This window comes from Corvus kubaryi, unplaced genomic scaffold (genome assembly GCF_017639235.1).
Source record: "Corvus kubaryi isolate FWS band 111438036 unplaced genomic scaffold, C.kubaryi_AGA036_p1.0 64923, whole genome shotgun sequence".
Lineage (NCBI taxonomy): Eukaryota > Metazoa > Chordata > Aves > Passeriformes > Corvidae > Corvus > Corvus kubaryi.
The window spans coordinates 128947-152892 of NW_024581612.1; the positions used below are offsets into that span (position 1 = coordinate 128947).

At 42.1% G+C, this 23946-nt stretch overlaps 1 protein-coding gene across 7 annotated transcripts in view; it reads right to left on the reverse strand.

Moving 5' to 3' along the window:
- The window catches only part of LOC121672741 (forkhead box protein P1), an 87171-nt gene extending 63288 nt beyond the window's left edge, over window positions 1-23883 (reverse strand). For 2 of the 7 annotated variants that reach the window (XM_042045546.1, XM_042045543.1), the window contains exons 1-5: window positions 23839-23883; window positions 13023-13160; window positions 11837-11923; window positions 6396-6555; window positions 117-321 (exon numbers count right to left, since the gene is read on the reverse strand). In XM_042045546.1, coding sequence (XP_041901480.1) covers window positions 117-321; window positions 6396-6555; window positions 11837-11923; window positions 13023-13142 — 572 coding nt within the window. In that variant the 5' untranslated portion in view covers window positions 13143-13160; window positions 23839-23883. Of the gene's footprint in view, window positions 1-116; window positions 322-6395; window positions 6556-11836; window positions 11927-13022; window positions 13191-23838 lie in introns of those variants that run through there. The other 5 variants (XM_042045545.1, XM_042045541.1, XM_042045544.1 and 2 more) reach the window with 3 other exon arrangements.
- Window positions 23884-23946: the final 63 nt, after the last annotated feature.

Here is a 23946-nt window from a genome sequence, read left to right on the forward strand (position 1 = left end):
AAGATGTGGAGGACAAAACTGAGGCCAAGGCGCTTGGCCACCGCTCCCAAGCGTTTCGCCATCACTCCGGGACGCTGCTCCGAGATGCTCAGGGCAGAAAACCCACAGGCACCTACCTCTCCCGTTTAGGAGTGTGGACTGATAGCTGTCCATTAGTTGAGGCGTGTGGGTTGATGATTAAGGAGGTCTTGGAGGGTGCGGAGGAGGAGACGCAGGTGGTGGACAGGTCCAGGCTGCTGTGGTTGTTGCTGGCTGCCTCCTCCGCTGTGTGCGAGCTTGTCACTTCCTTCCAGAGCTGCTGCAGTTCTGTTGGAATCATGCCTGAAACAAACAAATTGGATAATTAAATCAATTAACAGCTAATTCGGCCGTCTTCAAACAGTAATTAAATCAAAGAGTCAGTAAACAAAGCCTAGTGTTAGTTTTGCCTGTGTGTGTTTTTGCGTATGTATTTTTTTTTTTTTTAATAACTAAATGCTAATAGTGCACTGCACGACTCTGCTACGCTCTGGTGTGACACCTGCAATACTCAGGGAATGCAAAATCTGGGCTGCAGGGCAGGGGGATCCACACAACACCACACCCACACCAATTATGATGTTAAATATTATGATTTTTTGTAATTTTTAGACCAAAGGCTGATCTTCAGAGTCCTTACTTGAGCAAAAATAGCCCCCATGCCCACAGCAAGGGCTACTCTATGTTCAGCTAAGAAATTCAATTTCTTCCTTTTTCTAGTTTTTTTTGCCTTTTTTTTTTAAGGAAAGTGACTACTTTCTAACCTGTTATTAAAAACAAGGAAGGTCTTAGGAAAAAAAATACTCAGCTTTATTATTATGACAACATGAACCACAACATGACTAATTTTGTGCTTAAGTTTTAAATGATGACAAATAGCTTTGTTATTAAATACAGTTTTTATTAATCACTTTTAGACGTAAATTATGAATTCATATTGTCTTCCTGAAATGCTTTTCAAATTTTAACAGTCAAATTGATTATACTATGATTATTTCATTAACACACCTATCTTTCTCATTAATTTTGGTTTCTCGAACTGCTCACTTAATTGATGGATGTGTCTACCGAAAAACTGTGTAACTTTCTATACAAGTAACACTATTATTACTGTCATTTCTTAGATTGATGTTAATGAGCCATTCAAAAGTAAAATGAAAACAGAAAATAAGCTTCAAGAAAAAATAATAATAAAAAATTGTATTTTTTAAAATGTGCCCAAGTGGACACTAGGGCTAGGAGACAACATTCAGTAACTGATGCAAATGAAAACTGCAAACTCCAATGGGCCAAATGGAAGGTGAACCATGTGCTCACGCTGAGATCATGCTTTTGGATAAAGCTGATGTTTGTGACATGATCAAACAAGTCAAGTTTCTCTCTCTGCAGACTATTTCAGTGCTCTTTCAGAGAAGGCCATGGGAAAAAATTAGCAGTAGAGACACGTCACTCAAACATTCAGGGAAAAAATAATAATAATAATAATAATAGTCAGTGTCTGTGTGTTTTTAAAGAGGTTTCTCATCACTGTGCTTCCAGCTCATCGTTTGGGTGACTGTTCATTGTTTCACCATGTTGCAGCTCTGGAGCTATCCTAAGGAAACCTGCCATTTTCTGAGTGTACAGCAGCAGCTCACACAGGCATGTGCCTCACCCAACCTAAGGTATTGAAATAAAAAAAAAGGCAGTATGCATTATATTCATTTGAAACACATAATAAAAAATGCCAAGGTCTAAATTTAATTTATTTTTGTCATTTAGAATACAATGGATAGATAATCATCTCAACGTGATCAGCCAAACATCTTTACTTTGCTAAACTGTTAAAGATTTTAATTATGCTAGCTTTGGAGAGCACTGGTCTAATGAGGCGATAGACTCCAGAGAATCTAAGTGGTTAAGAACTGTGAAATGAGTCTGATAGGATTTTTTTATATTCACCGTGGATCGTTTGCATATCAAAGAGGAGTAAATTATTGCACGACAGACCAATAACCTTCCCCGCCTTTCCCAGAGTAGCATTAACAAAAACAGTTGGTCTCCGGTAACGGTTCACTACAAAAAAAATGCTGAAATCCTTAAGTATCTGCAATTAATATATGTTGTGGAAGAGGCTTCAATTTATACATTAAGTGATCAGATATTCTTAGGACACATCCGTTTCTCTAAAGCCACGTCATTTTCCTTTCATCAGCCCCAAATGCCAATTATATTTTGATGGATTTTGTCCCAAATGAGCATTTAGTTATTAGACATATTCAATTATTACTTGTCCCCTGGAATTAAACCTCTGAGCAAATTAAACAAAGAAAAAGGTCAGTACACAAGCCTGTGTCCTGTTTTGCTGTGTGGGGGCTATTATTTTCAAACACCTTGCAAAGTGACAGTGTGGGATGTATTTTTAGCTAACATGCTTGACAGGACTGTCTGCACACTAACAATTACCTGTGAGCAGGGCTGACCCTTACACACTGTTTACTCTGTTGAAACAATAGTGAATAGACTTGTCTGTTGATGATAACATATTGATATGAGACCGTATGAGCCGACACCTATTTTTATTTTCCAGAATAAGCAAACAGGGAAAGAATAACTGGCCTTTTTTCTTTTTTTTTTTTAATCTGGATTTCTGCAGGTTTTTAATTAGACACACACTACCATCCACCCTCCTCTCCCTGTTCTACTCCTTCCTCTCCTCCCAGTCACTTCTGGATCTACTACTGCTTTATCCCAAGGAAAAGCCTGAAAGTGTTACAGCCACTAAAACAGACATACACGGTAAATTTATGCCTTGAAAAGTCAAAGTGTTTGGTCTAACTTCCTATACAAGTGTAACTTCCATTAGTACTAACAACAACTATACCACAGATGGAAAGAAAAATAAAATATACCCAGTTGTGAGGGGGAAATGCTGGAGGTAATACGGATTTTAGGCTAGGTGACATTAATTTAAAGAGGTAACTGTGATGTCATACATGTCTGCACACAACCCCTTGCCAAAATACTGATTACATCATCTGATTAATAAAATGAAATTAGAAAGAGCCTCTCTCCTCCTGCCCTAAATTTAGTTCCTTTAGAATAATTCTGGAGAGAATTCCTGACTAGCCTGTCAAACTGGGCAGCTGAAAGGTATGCTCATCACTCATCCAGCAAAATGGTTAAATAAAATAATAGAACAAATGGCAAAAGCAAGTCAAATAGATCCACGACCACTCGCAATAAATTACGTAATTTACCATTTAACAGTCTCATTTTAACAGCGAGAGCTAAATTTCAAGTCAGCTTCCCAGAACTGCGCTGCAATTATCATTGCTGCAACTTCCTATGGACCAGGAACGGGATTCAGACCTGAAACTGCCAAATCTACGGGAGCCATCAGGCACCCGGATGTCTCAGTCCTATTATTTTCACTCGCTGGTGATTTGAAGTGTGATTTGCAGTTTCATTTTGAAGATACTAAAGATCTCACGCTCGCAGCTCAGAACACTGCTGAAATGGGGTTTATTTTAAAATTGCTGCTATGTACAGATGTAAAATCTAGATTATAGAAATGTCTAAATACTAACCAGCAAACATTACACAAATATAACATTAAAGGATGTGCTATTTTGTTTAAGACAATAGGAGAGCACTAAAAACTAAAATGAAACTAAAATACAGATTTAAACAATCTATTAGTTCTGAAAACATAACAAAAATATCATTTATGAAGTAGCATTCTCTCCTTGGAAACATTTATTACTATTACAGATACTTAAGAATAAAAGCAAAATGCTTTTAACCGAATTCACAGCTACATTTACTAGAGGGATGATTTTATTTCTTTTATACACACATTTATCAGTATTTGTCTCAGTCTTGCAAACTGTTCTGAAAACAAAAGGGCACGAGAGCTGTAATTTTTTCTTAAATAAGAAGCGTCCATTACCAATTATTTTAAACCATAGCCTTGGCTCTTCACCGCATTTTTCAGGACAACTAGTCCTCTTTATTATGAAAGAAAATGTAGACACAGGTTTAAAAAATGTATGTTGTGGGGACAGTTGACAGATTACTGCTCATGGAACTCAATTTCCCAACCCCAGGTATCACCGGCTCAAAGACAAACAGAGTTGCTCAACCTCTTTGTGTCCTTGTACCTCCATACCCAGGTGACCATGTTCAAGCAAGCAGAAAGTTGATTTAAACCTCATAATGACATCAGTTTTAAGCCATCGTCTCTCTGATAAAAAGGAATAAAATATCGTGCTGGAGTGCAACCTGCCTCAGGTCTCAAGTCCCTCTTTCCTGCCGGCTCCCGCCAGCCCCAACGCTCGCAGCTCATTTCCCTCGCACAACCAGCCCTCTCTGCTTATGTTTGTGTCTTCTCTGGTGTGCAAGTCAGCACCCCTTAGGTTTTAAATATGCTCCCGGGCGAGGACTAATAGTTACACCTCCCTGCTAACCATATCAATCAATGCCACGATGGCTGAATTACCTACTGGTGTCTCCGATGTGTTACCGCACAGATTACACTTCATGCATCACCACATTCATTTCTTTCACATTACACATGAGCGTGTCTTGTCACTGCCCAATTGCCCTCCTTTGGACAGCTTAACTGATGGACTATACAATGAACCTTACTGAGCCAACTTAATAGTACAGGAGCTGTGGGAAAAATTAGAAAGGTTGAAGCGTGAGTCCAGTGGGTGTGTGGAAACAGCCTGGGATGCTTCCAACAATAAATCGGAAGTGCAATTAATGCACGTTACAACATTTTGCAAGCTTAAATGGCATTTCATCTACGTGCCCTCTTCTCCCGGACTTGTTTCATGCCTTCTCCCCATCATTCTGCAGCGATGGTGACTGACCAGGTACTGCCCAAGGCCTGATCCTGCAGCTCCCAGCTGGCCACCACGTTCCCATGGATCAGCCCCCACCTCCTGCACAGCCCTGCTCTACAACAGACATCCGGCTTTGGGATGCTGGGAAGTTAAACTGAGACCTGGGGAGTCAGGGGTCAGGCCCCCAAAAGCTCGGCCTCACAAGACAGGAGTTAAGTGCTCAAATACCTTCCTGGGTCTGGCAAAAATAAGCCTAAATAAAGCATGTCAGCCACACAGCAAAGCAGGCTCCACTCCCCAGTTTGGCCTCTGTTTATCCATATAAGTTAATATTCACCAGCCACCTCACTCTCCCTTTTTTGCAGCTATGTACACAGAAAAAAAAAGGAGGGTAAAGAACAGAAGCAGTTTCGTCTCGTCCCGTCCATTTAAGTGAACAGAGCTCAATGTAAATTCATGGTATGATTTAGAAACTAGGAACAGCTCTAAGGCTGCTTTCAAGATCCCAAATCATTCAACCTGGGCTGACTCAAGCTATAAAGGTGAATATTCAAATTTATTATGGGGCAAGGGAAGGAGAAGGCAGGATTATTCAGAAATACCAGCATCGTGGTTGATGCCACGGCACGCCTGAGCCACGCCAACTCCAAAGAGTCTGCTTTAACCACAGCAGCCAGAGCTCAGGAAAGTCTGTTAAAATGTCCCACGGCTTGCAGACAAACCCAGTTTAGAAAGTAAAATAATAAATTTAAGCCAAAAAAGATAAGAGAGAATAAAAACCCTAGGTTATAATCACTGTCAAAAGTATTGTGGATTTAAGTAGTGCTTTCAGTGTATCAATGCCTTAAAAAAATAAAATAAATTGGGATTTCAGTAAAGCAGTAACTTCTTGCAGAGTGCAGGACTAAATAAAGATGTAGGAGGATCTAACTGTCAATAACACCATTAGAATTAAGTGGAGTTAATCCCAATTTGCCTCAGTGTGGAGGGAGGAACAGAAGCAACAAGGCAGTGACACGAAGGCCGTGTGAGCAGCCATGGAGAGCAGCTGTGTCCCCTCTCCCTGGCAGCCACAGCCAAGGGCACTCAGAGCTCCACAGCCCATGGGTCAGAGCTGCTCTGTGCCAGCTCATCACCAGGCTGGGACCAGGAAGGCCCAAACTACACATCTGGGGAAGGAAAAGCTGCTCTCACACACCCTTAGCCATGAAGCCAGCACCAGGAATTTATAAAGACTCCTCCTGTGAAGGATTCCAAGCCCAGATGAGTACAACCAGCAGCTCTGAGTCTGCCAGACTGGCTACAGCTGTGCAAACTGCATGTGAACTCCAAGCCCTCTACACCCCGCCAGTCAGAGCAGCCCAGGATTGCAGCACCGCCCTTCTCAAAATCTATCTTTATAATGCCCACCCCGCCCGTCAGCATCTTTCTGTGCTTATTATGTTATGAGCCTGTGAGCTCTTGCTCTCTCTCTCTCTCCCCCCACGTGACAACTCCGTTTGAGTGTGCACACATGCTCTGGCTCTGGCACCCAAACCCCTCACCTACCTTGTGCAAGGGGTTGCAAAGGCAGAGTAGGCTGCCCAGGCTGGATCGTCAGCAGCCCCTGACGCTGCAGAGACAGGAGGTGCTGCTGCTGCAACTGCTGCATCTGTAAGAGCTGCTGCTGAAAGGCCAACTGCTGCGTGGCCACTTGCTGCTGCTGGGGCTGGAAAAGAAAAGAGGAAAAAAAAAAAAAAAAAAGCACACTTGTTAATGCAAGAGCAAAGCAGAGGATTTACAGGACTCCTTGTCTCAACTTGCTTCAACTTCTGACAGCAGTCACTGGGTATCAAGGCCGAGCCAGCGAGCCCACCATCCCTGGAAAAGACCCCAAGGTATATTTAGGTGCTGGAGCTAACACAGGGCTGCAGATTCCCATCTCCAGTGGCTAACTTTCATCCAACCGAAATCCCTGCTGCCATCCCAATTCCAAATGCATACAGCATTTCTTGCTCCACGTGTTCATATTTTACCCCACAAGTGGCTGTGTTTCAGTGGTAGGTAAAGCAAATTCTGCTGAAAATCCTGGGTAATTCTTCCAAGGCAAAGAACATGAGACTCACACCCCAAGATCACATCACACTTAGATATGACAAGAAACCCTGTACTGTGCTCTGTTTGCTCATTCAAGGGCTGTCTCAACTATTGAGGCAATTCGACTAGCTTAATTTATGGTATTTTATACTTACTCTCTCTTCTTCATCCATCAAGCCCCACAATACTTTCTGTTACGCTGGAATTATTCTGTGCTGTATTTAAGGCTGCTACTTCTGCACTTTGAAATTTTTAATTATTCTCACTAGAAAGAAGATGGAGTTGCTTTACTCCACAGGGATGTGAACCTTGAACCTTTGAGGTGTAAAAGAACATGTTGCTTTTCTCACTACTGTACCCGGAGAAGCTTTTAACTACTCTGTTTATCACTTCTGACATAAATAAATGAGAAAAAATCAGACCTTTGAAGAAGAAAAACTTCATCTAATATTGTTAATTAGCCATGACAAACGATGAAATAACATTGTAAATCTTTCATAGAAACAGCCACTAGATTTTAATTACACACATTCATAATTTAGCAAACAACATCTTACTTGAATGTGAGTGTTTAATATGTACAGTACTCAAGGCTTCAGAGTCCTTAATTTTGTTCAGTTAAGGAAGCCTCTAGGTTTTGCTTCCATGCTCATCTTGTATTTTATTTGCTTTGTTCTTTAAAAACCATGAAAGGCTTTGCATTTTGATAAATATCTTTTTATTTATTGTACAATGACAGGAGGAAAACTTTTGTTGTGTAAAACATCAATACATCATGCCAGTGTTAACAGTTCCTTGTGCTAGCCAAAAAAAATTAATGTAGATTTCCTTAGTAATTATCTGAGTGATAGAAAGATAATACAGTGCAGTAGTACAATAAATAGAAGGAAATTATCTAATATCCCTAATCTGCTAGGAATCATATCAAGGTGGAGGTCTTATACACATTATGGCTAACAATTATGGAAAGAAAATTAACTCTTACCAAACTGCACACTTTCACAAACAAACCCCAGCCAGATCCTGAGCTTTCTTATGCCCTTCCTCGACACCAAGCCAGAGGATCACTGGCCCCATTTCCTACTGGTGTTACACAGGGAAAAAGTCTCACCAGAGCTGCTGCAGCAGGACTGACAGACACCGTCAATTTGACCCCCACCTTCTCATACCAGCATGCCCCATCAATCCTAATACTGCAACCAGCTTTATACCCACAACTCTGAGTCAGTCATTCTATTCATCTTATTTATAAGCTCAATTTATCTTATTTCCAAAGAAAACATAGGACTTCAGGAACACATTTAAACAAATAGGTGTTTGGATATTCTGGAACTCTGAGAGTTTACATTTCTTTGCAACAGCTTGCTCAGACACATCCATTTGTTGCAACTATTTGCAACAGCACCATAAGCATGCAGGCCCCAGTAACAGTTGTATTAAGAGCTAAAGCAATGTTTGCCTCCATAAATATAAATTTAAAATATATCTATACTTAATATATAGATATTAAGATATGTGTATTATTAGTACTAGGTGTAGTAAGCTGTGTTTTACCTATCTGTCATTTGAGTGCAAAGTTAGCACATGGGGTTTTTTAAAAAATCCCTTTGTATCAATTGACTGATGCCCATTTGGTTGTCTTCTCAGCTATCCTAAGAAAAGCTCTTGAACACACTCTACTTTGGAAAGCCAGGATATAAAAGTATACAAGGCCCATTGTCCAAGAAAGAATTTAAAAGCAAGACACGTTGCCAAACTGCGCTCCCCACCCAGTTACCAAACACAGGATACAAGGCAGTTTGTTTACTTCTCACAATTGAATGCATACAAAAAAGGTCTCGGTGCAGTCCTGTTGTCAGGTCAGTAGTCAGTGTTAAAATGCTGAAATATCCTGATAAAACTTGCATTTTTGATCCCCTCCCTAAAGCTTCTGTCAAAGGTCTGTTTTCCTTTCTTAGGTTACTCCCTACTGCCTAACATAAACTGTCACAGTGCCAGAGGACAAACGGCCCTGCTCGGGAAACAGCGCGCTCCGTCCAGCGCCGCGGCTCCGCGCAGGACCCTGCACACCCCCCTGGCTCTGGGGAGCCCCGGCTTTTCCAGGGGAGAGCAGTCAGAGGGAACAGGCTGAGATCCCCCCCAGCACCTCTGCCCCTTGCTGTGGGGCACTGCTCACCCTCTGCTACGCCACACAACCCTCAAGTAAAACCCCTAGGAACCTCACTGGGATCCGTCTGTTGCTCTGCTCAGGGGTCGGATCCCTTTCACCAGCGGGGCTGGGGAGGTTGGTTTGTTGTGTTTTCCTTCTTTCACGACAGTACAATAGGACAAGGCACTCACCAAATGACTTGGGGGATGCCGTACATGAATACACTTGTTCCATCTGTCAAGGTACACGCTCAGCCCTCGTTAGCACGGCAGCCGCTGGCCCCCACCACGGCACTGCCTGTCAGTTTTCAGTGCCAGAGGGAGGGGAAGAAATAAAATAATACAAGACCACCTTTTCCAGGCTAATTTAGCAAGAATAACCTCCTTAAGCTGGGCTGAACAAACCTGTGGGGTGACATGTATTGTTGAAATGGACCTCCACTAAAACCATCAGCAAAAATACTCCCCCCCAAATCCCCAGAATAAGCTGAAGAGACTTAGGTCCTTGTTCTCTTTCCAGCTACAGTGTTAAAATGCTCTTCTTGAAACAGGAAGGAGTCCTTTCTTATTGTTGCTTTCGCTACTGTAATATCAGAAGTGTGACCACAGTAAATCAGTGTGTTAGATATTGAAATGCCATCACATTGTCTAACTTCCCTTCTTGTCTTTTTTAACACAAGGTATTTTTTTCTTTAAGCTCCAAGCCCTCATCTTTGTGTCTGAGATGCTCTCCTGTCTGACAACAGCAATTTAGAAGAGTTAACTTTTATCGTTCATTCTGCTGTGTAACTTTCCCCTTCAAATTTCTTTATCTGCCCTCTGAGCTCATCTGAACTTTCATGTTCTCCCAGCATGCAGGCTTGCATTCAAAACTATGTCTAATAGACCAAATAAGAGGTTAATAAGAAGTGGCAACAGAAAGAAAAAATACAATCCCTGGTAACTGATAAGAATGACAGTGGCAGCCCTTTATTGTTTGTCTTCAAATATAGAGTTAAAGATCTTTAAAAAACTAAATTTTGACGCCTTTGAAAAGAAAGAAGCACAAAATAACAACAGGGGGTTATTGCCTGCCAGCCACAGGGGAGAAGCTCCATAATTCTTATTCTCCCTTTTGAAGGCTGTTAGAAATCTGATTCAAAAAAGCAACAGCAGAAGGAGAAAGCCTCTTGAGGCTATCGCCATTTCCTGTGATCATGCATAATGCGTTTCAAAAGTGGGTTTTTACCAATTCTGTTGATCAATTGCACCTCCTTCATATTCCCTCTTTTTTCTGCTGTGTTTACATCTGATGTGACTCAATGACAAGCACTGTCTGAGACTGTGAAACAGACCTGTCATGTTGATTTATGGGCGCATCAAACCACGACTTGTCCAAACTGAAGCTCGCAGTTCATTAATTAGAGAGTTGTGACTTTGAAGTCAGCTTTCAGACTGTGGTTTTTAACATTTGGCTTAATTTATATGCTCTTGAATGTGGATCTCTAAGGAAAAAACTGAAATTCCCTTCTTGTCTTTGAACTTCTTTTGACCGCACAATAATCATTTCTTTGTCCAGAGTGATGCCTGCATCCCAGAGTCATTAACGCGCATTGAACTGCCACTGATGAGTAAGCCCTACTGAATTAGAAAAACAGCCAGCAAAACAAAGCTGAGAGCATTCTGCACAGTGATATCTCACAATTACATGCCTTCCCTCCCTGTGCCATTTCCATTTTAATTACTGTTAGTCCTTTAGATTTACATTTTAGACACTTTTTAATCTGTTCCCTTTTTATTATAGTGGCGCCCGTAAGCGCGCTATGGTTAAGGTTGTGTCAGCGTTTCCATTATAAACCCCCCTGTTTTCAGGGGTTTATAACTCAGCTGGAAAAATTCACTCTGGGTTGAAACTTGGCACAGGTGGCACAATTTGCCGAAATTTCAAGGGGGCTGAGGAGCAGAAATGGGTGCATGCCTCGAGTAACACCCCCTGTCAGGTGACACAGGCGCTACCGCTATCACCGGACATCACCCAGTGTCTCACGCCAAGAGGCAGCTTTCTAGGATCTACCTAAGCCAGCACTGATGTCAGATTAAACAGGAAAGTCTCAAACTCCTCGAGGAGTGGACTCAGCACCTTGAAAAAAATTGCAGAAAAATTATGTTTAAGCACACCAAACCCAACAAAGGATGTGACAGGTATTTTGGAAGGGAAGCGTACCTGAAGGACAGGCAGAAACTACCCTGGCCTGTCCCCTCCAGTTATGGACCATGGTAGCATCAGAGCAAGGCCTCCGGCCATTTCTTCTCCTTGTCACACTGACACTGCTCCAGCGCGGTCCTTCCTGCTCAGCCCATGCTGCGAGCAATGTGCAACCAGAATGTCTCTGGCTGGAAAGCGCAAGCCCAAACTCAACACCTCTCGGCATTTTGCCTCGTTTAGAGAGGACAGCAATGATCTGGGCCTGCAGCTTTGCCCCCTCCCCTCTCCACCATAACTAACGCCCCAAAGCACTCTCCCAAGATACAAGTCTAGATGCCTGCTCCAGGACTCATACTCAACAGCAAGGCCTGGTCCCCTGCTATAAAATATGTGGCAGTGAGCAAATGGAAAGCACAGGAAAACACAGGCGAAAACAGGACAATAACTCTAAATCTGAAAGCTGAGGCCCGATAGAGTCAGTTCAGTTGTGTAATCATTTTTAAGATGAATGACAGTTTAATAGCCACTAGACAGTCCCCAGGGATCTGTGGTTTGAAAGTAAAATGGGTATTGTCTGTACCTCTTTAGGCTGTTTTCCAGCATGTTGTTGCTGTAAAAGTTGAAGCTGCAACTGTTCCTGTTGTTTCTTATAAAACTCTTGAAGCTGCTGCTACAAAGAAAAGGAAAGATGGTAAGTAACAAAGTGGAGAGCCAATTCAGTGTCCCTTTTGGTGTAACACACAAACTGTGATTTGAAAAATAGCATCCTTTTATCTGTAATGGTCTGACCTTTAGTTTGAAACTCAACAATAAATTCAGTGCACACTGACTATTCTTGGCATTATCGTTTGAAAAGTAATCTCCAAAATGAACTGATGAAAAACATACCATTTTCTACACAAACTAATTAAAATAAGGCAAGGAATGACCTTTGATTGTAACAACAAAGCCGAAATGCCCTTGCTGAGAGAGTCTGGCGAATCTCTGTTGTGAAACACACATGCTTTCTAAATGATAGGGTTTGACTGAATTAAGTGTTGTTCAATACATGCATAGACATCCTGGGAAATACTCTCCTCCTCCCGCTCCCCAGATGTGCTCTGCGCAGGCAGCGCTCCGGCACGGGCAGGAGGGAGCCTGGGAGCCAGGAAGGAGCAGGCAGGGTTGGGCTGGGTGGATGCTGACACCCACCTGGGGTCCGTGAGACCCCGCTATGTCAAACCCTGTGATAACAGAACCTCAGGGCTTGTTGGTGGCCAGCTTCCAGCTGAGAAAGGACCATGGGCTGCGAGAAGCACTGACACACAGCCCAGCGTATGCTGGCTGAAATCAAACAGGCTTGCAAACCTCTCCACTTCTATTTCCACCGTTTCCACAGCCCTTTATGGTTCCAGATGGAAATAATGAGGTCTAAATTGGGAAGTATGGCCCTTCTACCTTGTTTATTCCAATTAGTCAGGGCACACCAAGCCTGCAGGGGGATACAGGCAAAAGCAACAGGGACATCTGCCGAAGTCCTGACACTTAAATATGCATCTGTATTATTTAGCTGATCTTGGAAACACTCCTAGCACTGCTCCCTGGATTTGTTTCCAGTAGCTATTTCTAGAATTAAAAACAAAAGAGCAGTCAGTTCAGCTCACAGCATGGCTGCTCCAAGGTTCAGACCTGAGATGTGGGCAGCTTCTTTCCCCAAGAGTGTTCCAGGAGGTGAAGCCTCCAGCATCCATAGGGGCCACCCGAGCAGCTGTTAAGGAAACAATTACCTGTTGAAGCATGAGTGCCTGCTGCTGTTGGAGCAGGACTTGGAGTTGCTGGGGAGTTAGCACTTGTTGCTGGAGAATCTGCTGCATTTGCTGGGGAGTGATCACTTGAGGTGTCATCATAGCCACCGACACTGGAACCTGAAGGCCAAGAGGAGAGAAAGAGGGTCAGAGCACATCACCACAGAGCACATCCCCATGCCAGGGGAGCCCGTGCCTGGCATCGAGGGGGCCAAAGGTTAGAGTCCTTACAGCCCACCCTGGCCGGTACAGAGGTACTACTGACCACACCTTCCCGGTGACTAAATTCCCCTTTTGCAAAACACTATTGGATGGAGAGCCTCTAAATCAAGTAATATGGTAAAGATTGATTTATTTTTGCAAGAAATCGTCAGCTGGGTCCTTTCTGTCTCAGAAAGCCCTTGCCTTCTGTAGAGAAATCCAACAGCCAAATATCCCGCACTGATGGGATCTAGACCCTATTACGACAGGTTTTTCAGAAATTGAAGGAAGGCTCAGTGATGTGAATAACAGCACTAGACTCCTATGCAATTTTTACAGAAAGGCCCTACCACGATGTCTTTACCATTCCATATTCACCCAGCATACAGATGTCTTCAATTCTTTCATATTATGTGAGATACCATTAAAAGCCGCTTTCCATGACATTTCAGTGACAAACAGCTACAGTGATGAACTTGATAGCATTTCATATTTGCAACTGTTAACACGTTTCTGCACGGGCATCTTTGCAAGGAACCTGTACACTGTATCTGAAAGGATGATGTCTTGTTCAGATAAAACACTGACATTAAAATGACAGGCTGTCTTGGCCAAGGTTACACAAATTGTATTCAAGCGGATACCTAATGACAATGCTATGAATTCTGCAAGCTTTCTAGAATGTAATTTAGCTATTCAAAATAATCACTGCACTTGTGTTTAATTTGCAGACTACATGAGAACCATTTTGTCAGTCCCAGTAATGCAAGAAGACTATTTCCCTAGAAACCCACCCCTTTACCCCCCACCCCAAAAAAGGGAAAAAAAAAAGGAGGAAAAAAAAACCAATAGAGGAAAAGACAAAACCCATATGAGTTTTAATATTAATATTGAAGCACCTTACTTTTCTATAGTTTCAAATGAAATTCATGACAGCACAAAACTAAAACCAGTAAAGGATATACTTCACTAAAAAAGATCTCCTGTCATCTCATGTATTACAATAAAAGGTAATAATATGTTTAGCACTTTTTCTGTGCACCACTTTTTAAAAAAATCAGCAGACAATAGCTGATCAGAAGATAAAGGAGTTTAAAAAAAAATCCTCCAGTGTAGTAGTAAGCAAGAGAGAAATGCAGTATTAATTTTATGTAACATAATGTCTTAATATGCAGTTTATCTTGACTTTTTCACATGATTTGTCCTGTCATTTGCATAGCAAGCTCTCATTCCTAATTTCACAGTCATTATGCACTGATGTCCTGATTTCTCAGCATCACTAATCTTGATGAACTAAAAATGGTTCCTGAAGGTCAGAGGCATGTACAGTGCACATCTCCCCGTGTTGTTGTGTACATGTCGTGTGCCAGGGCCAGACACTGCCTCCAAAACATTTGCCTGAGCAAAGGCTCACACACCTCTTGACATCCCATTAATGCCGACATGGCGAGGTCCTCTGAGAATTCCCTGTGGCACAGCACGTTCCCACATCGCTGATGGGGTCCAGGCCGGTGTGAACACTGGCAAAGGGAGATTTAATTGCAGGACAAATGCCAGAACCACCAAAAGCAGTGGCTATTCTCCCACGGTCGGCACCGCGTCCCCATGCCTATGGAAAAGCCACCACCTTGCCAGGCAGGACCAGCTCTGAGGACACTGAGTCATCAGGATGGGTAATCCCATTAATTCAGAATATCTTAATCCGTAGTCTTTAAAAACTTTTCTGGGAGCAGGAAATTATTTAATTAAATCCTGCTGTCACTATCTTCGCCCCGAAACGTGACTCACCATTATTCTCATCCCCAGAGAAGTTTACTTTACCCTGGGGTTTGTACTACCTCTCATTGAAGTTGGACCAAGCAAACAGAAGAGGAAGCATGTTTAAGTATGTTTTCTGTGCCCTTCTTGGAAGATAGACAAGACAAATATTCTTCAGTCAGATTTATGACGACAAGCGGGGATACAGACAGGAATAGGGTGGGGTGCTGTAAACCCTACACATCGGTGATTAATCCAAAGGGCCGCATTCTGCCGTCAGCTGGGCAGGGACAACTTCCATTCACTTCCATGGCCTTTCTACACGTTTATCTTGGGACAGATCTGGCGATTAGGCCCTATCTTTGAAAACTGGCCATGTACCTTCCAGTAACAAATCTCTCAGCTGCACACTCCTTGCTAGAACAGCAGCGCTTAAGTAGAAAGAAAAAAAAATGATGTATGTGCTGCACACAGAGTACAAGTACACAGGGTGCAAGTTTGTGTTGGTCCCTTCGACTTCATTTTACCATCTGAAACCACATTTTCACACCACACCTGCGCTTCTAAAGAAGGTGCTGCCTTCCATTTATAAACACAGCTAACAGCCGCATTTAGCCAAGGCCTGTACTTTAGTTTATCACGAAAGCAGCTTACGGAAACCTCGCACAAACGAATTCAAATGAACCAGAAACTATCGTGTTAAAAATTACAACACACATGCCGGACGAGCGTGGGCACACACATCGGTCTGAGGGACTTTAAATAGTTAAGAATGATGGCCTATATATCCACTCTCTTAACTCCCAACGTCCAACTTTTCCATGTAGCTAGTCCCTGGTAATACTAGGAATCAAAGGGCATGCAGCACCAGCAATAGGCTATTATAGCCCACACTTTATTACCCATTACTACCGAGGTCATTAGCGGTAAGAGTGATTGTACCGGTCTTAACCTATTGATCATTGTAACTACTATCATTTAATCCCGTGTTGAATGTCTGGAAAGCTGCTAAAGGCACACAAGAGAGAGTGCTTTAGTGATGAGAAATATAGCCAAAGCTTGGAAATTACACTTTGATTCATAAAATCTAGCCAGTGGTTTAAATCAATAGTATTTAAAACAGTCATGTAAGTTCTTAACTACAGCTCTCTAATATTTATGGGTCCCTTTTTGAGTGTATTCAGTCAAAACTAAACTTTATTTTAGATACTGTGCAATATACTTTACATTATGTTAGATAAAAAATATTTATTTCTGATATTTTGTCTGATAGTAAGTGAAACCTAAACCAAGAGCTATAAATTCATTTTAGATTTCTATCTCTCAGATGTCAACTTAAATGTGTTGCCAAAAAAAATTACAAACCAACTTTAAAAATGACTTAACTGTTTAAGTACATGAAAATGAGTGTGTTTTATGAGTTAACAATGAATCACAGAAGGCAGTTTATGAAGAACTAAAATAATTCTGTCTTACTGCCTTCAGGGAGTTGAAGTTCAAATTAAACTACTGGCAGATATATTTAAAGAATGCTAAGTTAGCATGCAGAGAAGAAATCAATCTTTTTTTTTTTTTCCAGGTTGTTTATTTCTATTTTGCACTTGAAACATGATTGTTGTTATTGATATGATTAATGAACTACTTTTGGTATTGTTGACTGATAACAATAGGGTGTGGTAGATACCCAGCTGCATGTAAACCTGGCAGCAAAGGTAAAAATACAGCTGCAATTTGGCTTTGGGAGCTGTGCTAGTATGGACCTGCTGACATGCTAATACCATCAACGGCAAAAAATGTCTTTAATACTCACAATTGTCTTCGCTCACTGCTTCTCCCAGGGTTTTGCCTCTGCTCCTCCACATCCCCAAAGCCCTCCCGGCCCCGCAGTCCCCTCTGAGACCCTCCCATTTCAAGCCCTACAAACGCTCTGTTTTCACAAACTTGGGCCACAAACTTGGGCCAAGCTCCCCTTTAACTTCCCCGTGAAATTACAGCAGGGATGCATTTGTCACTCCTCCACACAACCCAGACAAGGGTCACGGGGATGAAAATGATTTAGTCCTATTTAATCATCTCCATTCCCTCATTTTCAGTGATATTAATATAATTAAATACTAGCTAAATAATTTCAAGTAGTTTAATCTTGTATGAAGAGGGGAAAAAAAAAAAAAAAAAGCCATTTTCACACCCTGTGCCTCCGATGCTAGATACAGCTGTGGTCCTGCTAACTGTTAGCAGGCATGCATGGAAGATGGGGAGGATTTCCTTAATTCATAAAGAATAACTCTGCCAGAAAATCCTTTTCTCCTGCGATCTATGTTTGAACTTGATTTCAGTAAGCCCTCATACCAGGCACCTTGGATTTCCAAACAGCAATTCTTCGGTTAAAGATTTTGTGATAAAAGTTACACGGAGCAAAACAGCTGAACACAGAAAAGAACAAGTCGCTGAGGAACAGTTAAAAATACTGAACTACAATAAAAATAGCTATGGCCAGGCAAAACCAAACAATGAACTTGAGCTGTCCTGTTAGCGAGCTATTATAGGCAATATATTTAAAATAAAAAAAAAATTTCAGCCGAAACAATGCAAAACAGGAGAAGATAAAGCACTGACACCCTGGCAAGCAGAGAGGCACGAAGCCACAAGCCAGAGCAGAGCCCAGCAAAATAAAAAGTGCTGAAGGCAGGCAGGACCTGCTTCCATCCTGACACTAAAACATTTCCGACATAGTATTTCATCCTCCAAAATCGAAACACAAAACCACGGCTGTCGGAATTATTCACGCAGGAACTGCAGTGCTGGTTCATTATGCGAAATGGAATCTCACTCTTAAGACTTAGTTCTTTTGCCGTAATACAGCACAGCGCATTAAGACAGGTAATGTTTATTATATTAATGTAAAATCAGCTAAGTAGTCTGTCATTAGCATAACTGTGCTCTCTGTAACAATACAACTCCCTATTAAAAGGGTGGGGGGGGGAACCTCCTTAAAATTAAATTAGCATTTTATTATTATAATTTTGTTTATTGTATTTTATCAGGAGAGAAGATCTCCTTCTGACCCACAGAAAGCAGACCGATGGGCTATGCTGACATTCCCTGGCATGTCAGGACGTCTGTCGTCTTCTGTATTTTCCAGCTGAGGAAAAACGGGAATATTTTTGTATTTGTTTACAGAATGAAACATCTGATCTTATCTTCCACTTCTCATGCATACCAGGTTTCTCACTAAGTGCCAGGATAATTGTTTCTGCTATAATAAATACTCATTTAATTTGCATAAAAATATAAAGTTTACATAAATTAAATCCTTTCTACATCTAACATTTGTCAAATAGAGACTAAACCAGAACATACACACACATTCAAATACCCCTTTAATAAGATGAGTGAGATTTTAAGCTCGAGATTACCATCATCATTTTTCACATTTTAAAAAGTTACCATTTTTATTTCCGTTTCTAGCATGAAAGGAAAAATTATATAACCTGCTCTACATGGTTCCAAACAGTGGTGATTTTATAAAGAGTCAGTTTAAAACTAAAAAAAAAAAAAAAAAAAAAAAAGGAAAAAAACCCTGCATTTTTTTCCAGAGTTTAGGAAAGGAAATGTTAGATCAACATATTCTGCCAAAAAAGCCTCAAATAAACCAAAAGCAATCCTGCTTAGAAACATCCAAAATACCCCTAAAGCCCTTGAAAACCCCTTGAAACCCTCTCTCCCAAACACCCTTAATATATTGAGAATGATCATGGTGTCAGACTCCTTACATTTGTGTATTAATTCATACATACATTATGGAGAGCTTAATTAAATAATAAAAGCCCGTGATTGAACCAGCAACATTTAATATGCCCAGAATTTCATGTGAGTGAAAGGGAAGTGTTATACAGAGGGGTTGTTTTTTTTTTTTTCTTATGGCAGATTTTAAAGAACTGCAACTCCCAACAGATTTCTAGGAAGGATGAGCCCTCTCTACATCCCTGGCTATTTTCTCCTGCAAGAATCAAATCCACAGCTGCCTGCTCTTCAAACTCAGGGCATTTGAGATGACGTACATTGTCGTGGCCAGTTGAAAAAAAAAAAAAATCAGTGATTCTCTAAAAAAAAAAAATCCACCTGGTTAAATCATGCTGTTTATTTCCCACACAAACCAGAGTTCTGCTTAAACACTCAGGCTGGCTTTGCCACTCTGGTTCCAAGTGATGCCTTTATAACAGTTGTAAACTTTATTTGCTTAAAAACGTGCAGGTTTTCACACCTATGGCAGACACCTACAGCTGAACATCACAGCTAAGCACAACGGTGCAAATTAGATTATAATGAGAAAACATCAGTTGCTTCTTTGACAATTTTGCCATTCACTGATTTACTTCTAATGAAGACGCACTCCAACCAGCCAGCTCGCCGTGTTAAAGGTCAAAGCACGTTCAAAAAAATGCCTCACAAAATCAAGGCAAATGGGAAACCCGTAAAGAAACCTTCTCATAAAGTGCTGTGGCAATTAGAGTAATTGTGCAAAAAGCCGTCTTCAGTAAAAAGTAAAAGAAATTAAGCTGCCACTACTGTAACAGGTTAGATGAAAATCAAAATTTAATGTATTCTCCCTTGTGTCATCTTGTTTTGTCAAGACATCAAATAGAATTGGAAAGTACAAAATAACAAGCCCTTGAGAAATCACAGAAGCCGACCTTTTTGATGTTGTTGGTTTACCTTGTTCTCAGTTATTTGAACAATGATGTTTCAGATTTAAGGGCAAGATAAAGCTTAAAAATTAAAACCCGTTGTCAGTTTGGGGAGGAGGGGGTGTTGTCCCTCCCAAATAACAGAGCATCTTACCTAATCAATGAAGGCAAATCCGTCCAAAACTAGTGCACAGAACAATTAGCAATTCCACTTATTTGTTCATTATTCAGTCTGGATTCTCTAACATTCATTCAACTTCAATACAGACTACAGATCCTCCTGCTAGTGCAGGAAACAGTGCTGGAAATGTTAAAAAGAAAAAAAGAAAAAAATAGGAGAAAAAAAGGCTGGGGCAGAGATATTTGCCAGTGTTGCTTCTCTCCCAGTCTCTACACAGCCACTTTAATCTGCAGATGAGTATATGGTGGATTTTTTTTTCCTTTCCTTGTAACTGGAAAGCGAAGCTGAACATGTAAGCACCTTATAAAAACAAAAAAGGACAGGACATTTTAACTGAACTACAGCAAAGTAGTTTCCAGTAATGCAGTTCTGCTTTCAATAAAACAAACAAACTGCTTAAAACCAGCCAAGTCTTTCACCAAACAATAACAAATTTGGCTTATGGTGTCAGGACTTTCCCACAATCTAGTTTTGCAGGTGTTGATAAAACTACCCCTGCTACCGCTTTTCCCTAGCAAAGAGGGGAGAAAAACAACACCAGTAAGTTATCCTGCTACTGGGAAAGCTTTACAGAAAGTAAATCCAAGTGCTGTGTCCTCCCAGCTCAGGTTTGCCTACAGCAGCTCTGGAAAGACTAAGAAATACAGAGCAGGAAAGCACAGGAGCCTCTGAAACTCCTTAAACTTTTGAATGCAAAAATCCTTCTCCCCTTACCTTTCTTCAGCTGCAGGAGCATGTAATCACAGACACAGAAACCAGGGCATTTTGCACTGAAATAACCATTTCAGCATTTTAGGAACAACTTCATTCTCAAGCAACAACAGCGCTTGAGTGCTGTCAGGTTAAAATGGTGCATAAGATATCGCTCTGACTGCTCTACCTCGCTTTCAATGCTTAAAAATCCATTTTATCCTTCTCCACACAACTGTTGCAACCCTTTTCTTCCTTGCATACAACTAAAACCAACTTGACTCGCGCAGACATCAGAGCCCACCGTCCATCAATGCAATCATCCATCTGTGACCCATTACAACCCAGGGGTGACGTGCCACGACTCTGCTGTGAGGTCTGATCGCGATTCACACCCCAGCACAAATTTCAGTGTGAGGTTAAGAGTGACACTTCTAAAACCTGTGCAGGGCTCATCCAGTTCTAGAAGAACGTGAGGCACCCACACCTTCCCCTGAGCACTGAGGTCCCTGCAAAGCCAGCGCAGGGATTTCATTTCTTCCCTGTCAATCCCATTGTATTTATGACTTCTCTTTAGTTCAGCTGAGTGACTGGTCAGAGCATGTCTCAGAGCTTCTTTTTCTTTTTTAAAGCAAGAATAACACTGCTTAGAAAAGGGAGGGCACAATGGCACAGCACAGTAAAGTGAATGTTAAACAAGACAGAAAAAAAACCAAACCAACTGTAGCAAACAAAAAAAATTTCAAAGCAGCCCTTCCTATCATAAGCTTTCTGATGATTTATGGTTTACCAACTCAGCAAGGTTACGCAACACTGCATGCCTTTAGATGCATTATTTGAGTCAGTTGAGATTTAATTAAGATCACAGCCTCCAAAATCCCTGTCAAATGAAAATTCACAGAAGACAATACACTATATATCCTCATGCAGATAGTCTCCATTCCATGCTCTGGAATAACATAAGTTAATCCTCGTTTCTATGGTGGCAGACAAAAGTTCACTAATTTTGTTTTCTTTTGACACTTGTGTTGTTTTCTGTTTTATGTCATGAGATCATTCCCTTTTGAGAGGGGAGGGGAGCTGATATAGGGGGAGAGGAGGGAGAGCAATATGTCTGAATATGGCAGCAGATGTATTTTGACATTCTCACAGTTCTGCTGTGATGTCATCAAGTTTTCATATAATTAACCCCTGCCAGTAAGAGCATCCTTTCATGACATCTGTCCATTGGGAAGAGGGGGAAGGACTCAGGAAAAAAAGCACAAAAAGTGCCTTGGTCTTGCTCTCACACTAAAACCAAAATCAAACAAAATTAAATTAAGGCTATGGAGCAGCATTTACATCTTCCTTCTGTATCAGTGACTGGCTTTTCCCAATTGATTATCTGCCCCAACTACCTCCTCACCTCCGACGTGCCCTGAAACCACATGCCACGGATGCCCAGCTCATTCCCAGCACCTTCTCCTCCTGACAGTCCTGGTGCAGGAGAACCCCTTCACTCTATAATCCAGTTCCTCTATTTGCTAAACATGAACACGTTAAATAAAACAGTATTTCTTAAAGAGAAAATGCTAGAACTTAACCTCATTCCACTGTATTCCTATTTGCATTATCTTAGTATCTGCTTGCTTATCTCATGGTTTAGAAATGACAGGTGCTAGCGGTCTTCTGTTTGACAGGCCACTACACAAATAACTGTCTTGCCTGAAAAGGCTAATGCACTACTAATGAACAATAAATCAACTTTGATTATAAAGTGTCAGACCAATCAGTTTGCAGTTCAGCTCTATCACAGTCTAGGCCAAGGCAGCTACTCTGTTTAGGCAGGACTCGGGTTTCATCTCTGCAGCCTTATCAATGAAATTTTTTGGACGTAGCCACAGGAGATCACTGAAAGCCCTCTGACAGCAGATTTTCCGCTGGCTGCGAGGAGAGGACAGAGCCTGCTTTTAGAGACTTCCTAGACTGCTACTACAATAAATATACAATCAACAAAAGCCATTTCTTTACCAGACAGAAGCACACTCTAATGACATATGCACATGTACACAACACATGTGTTGTAGCCGTGACTTTTTGGAGCAAACAGAAATGCCTTTTAACTTGGTGTAAAAGATGTGCGAGATGCCTGAAAGCTCTGCACATTAAACACACTTATGAGGGGTTCGAGCTGGTAAATACTAATTTACCACGCAGGGTGCTTACAGCTCCAGGGGGAGAGGGAGGCAAAGAGACTCCTGTCCTACTACAGCTACTGCACATGCACAAGGCATTCCAGGATTGGGCCCAGGAGCATCAGGCATGAAAATCAGCTGTGATCCAAATAAAAAAAAAAAAAAGATTTTAACATTTCAGTTTATTTATAAAAAGGCAAACTAGCATGCGCAAGTCACTTTTTATTAGAAATAAACTTCAGCGATTTATTGTAGTTCACAACTCAACACTCACGGCTAGAATAAATCCAACCGTTTGGTTTTCATAAACAGATCTTGGTCGCCCTGCATGATTCACATTTCCTGCCACCAAACTTGTTTTTATTTAAAAATATGAAATGGTAGCGTGTCAAACGCCAGCACACGCACCGAGACGACTGTGTCGTGTTACCGAGGGGCTTTTCCCTGCCACCGGCACAACGACAAGTCACAACTCTCACTGTTTTCGGAGACAAGCTGGCTTTGAAGGAGTTAATTCCAGAGAGGAAGAGTGTATATGCACTTTGCTCTAAACTTACCACCCACTTCCTAAGGGTTCCCTCCTCCCCGCCACCACCACCCTCGAAATTTCAGCTCACTCGCACTGCAACGCTGACACCGAGCCCGGCTGCGCCGAGATCCCGTTACATCCATTTCGCCGGGGTTCACAGCACCAGTCAATGTCAAAAACAAAGCTCACTCACTTAATTTCCCCCGGTAAATTGACTGGCGAATCCATTCAGCGATCCCGGTTCCTGACATTTAAACCTGACACTGTGTTTTATCCGGCTCCGTGCACTTTCCCTCCTTCCTCTTCTTCCCAACTCCAGCGCTGCGGCACAGCCCGCGCGGCTACGCGCACCCGCGACTGTCACGACAGGCGCGAGGCGACACGCTCCGCTCATCACTTCTAAAAACCCCCGGCGAGTTGCGGGGCGCACACGCTGTCCCCTCCGTACCTCCCTCCGTACCTCCCTCCTCCTCCTCCCGCGGAGAAGCCGTGACCGCGCGGCTCCTCCAGCCCGCTGCGGCTCTTTCCGCCACTTTGCGCGGGCCTCCCCCTCCCGGTCCCCCCGCGGGGCACCCACCTGGGCGGCGGCGGGCGGCGTGCGGCGCGCCGGGCCATGGAGCGGGCGAGCCCCGCGCAATGTGGCGGAAAGAGCCGCAGCGGGCTGGAGGAGCCGCGCGGTCACGGC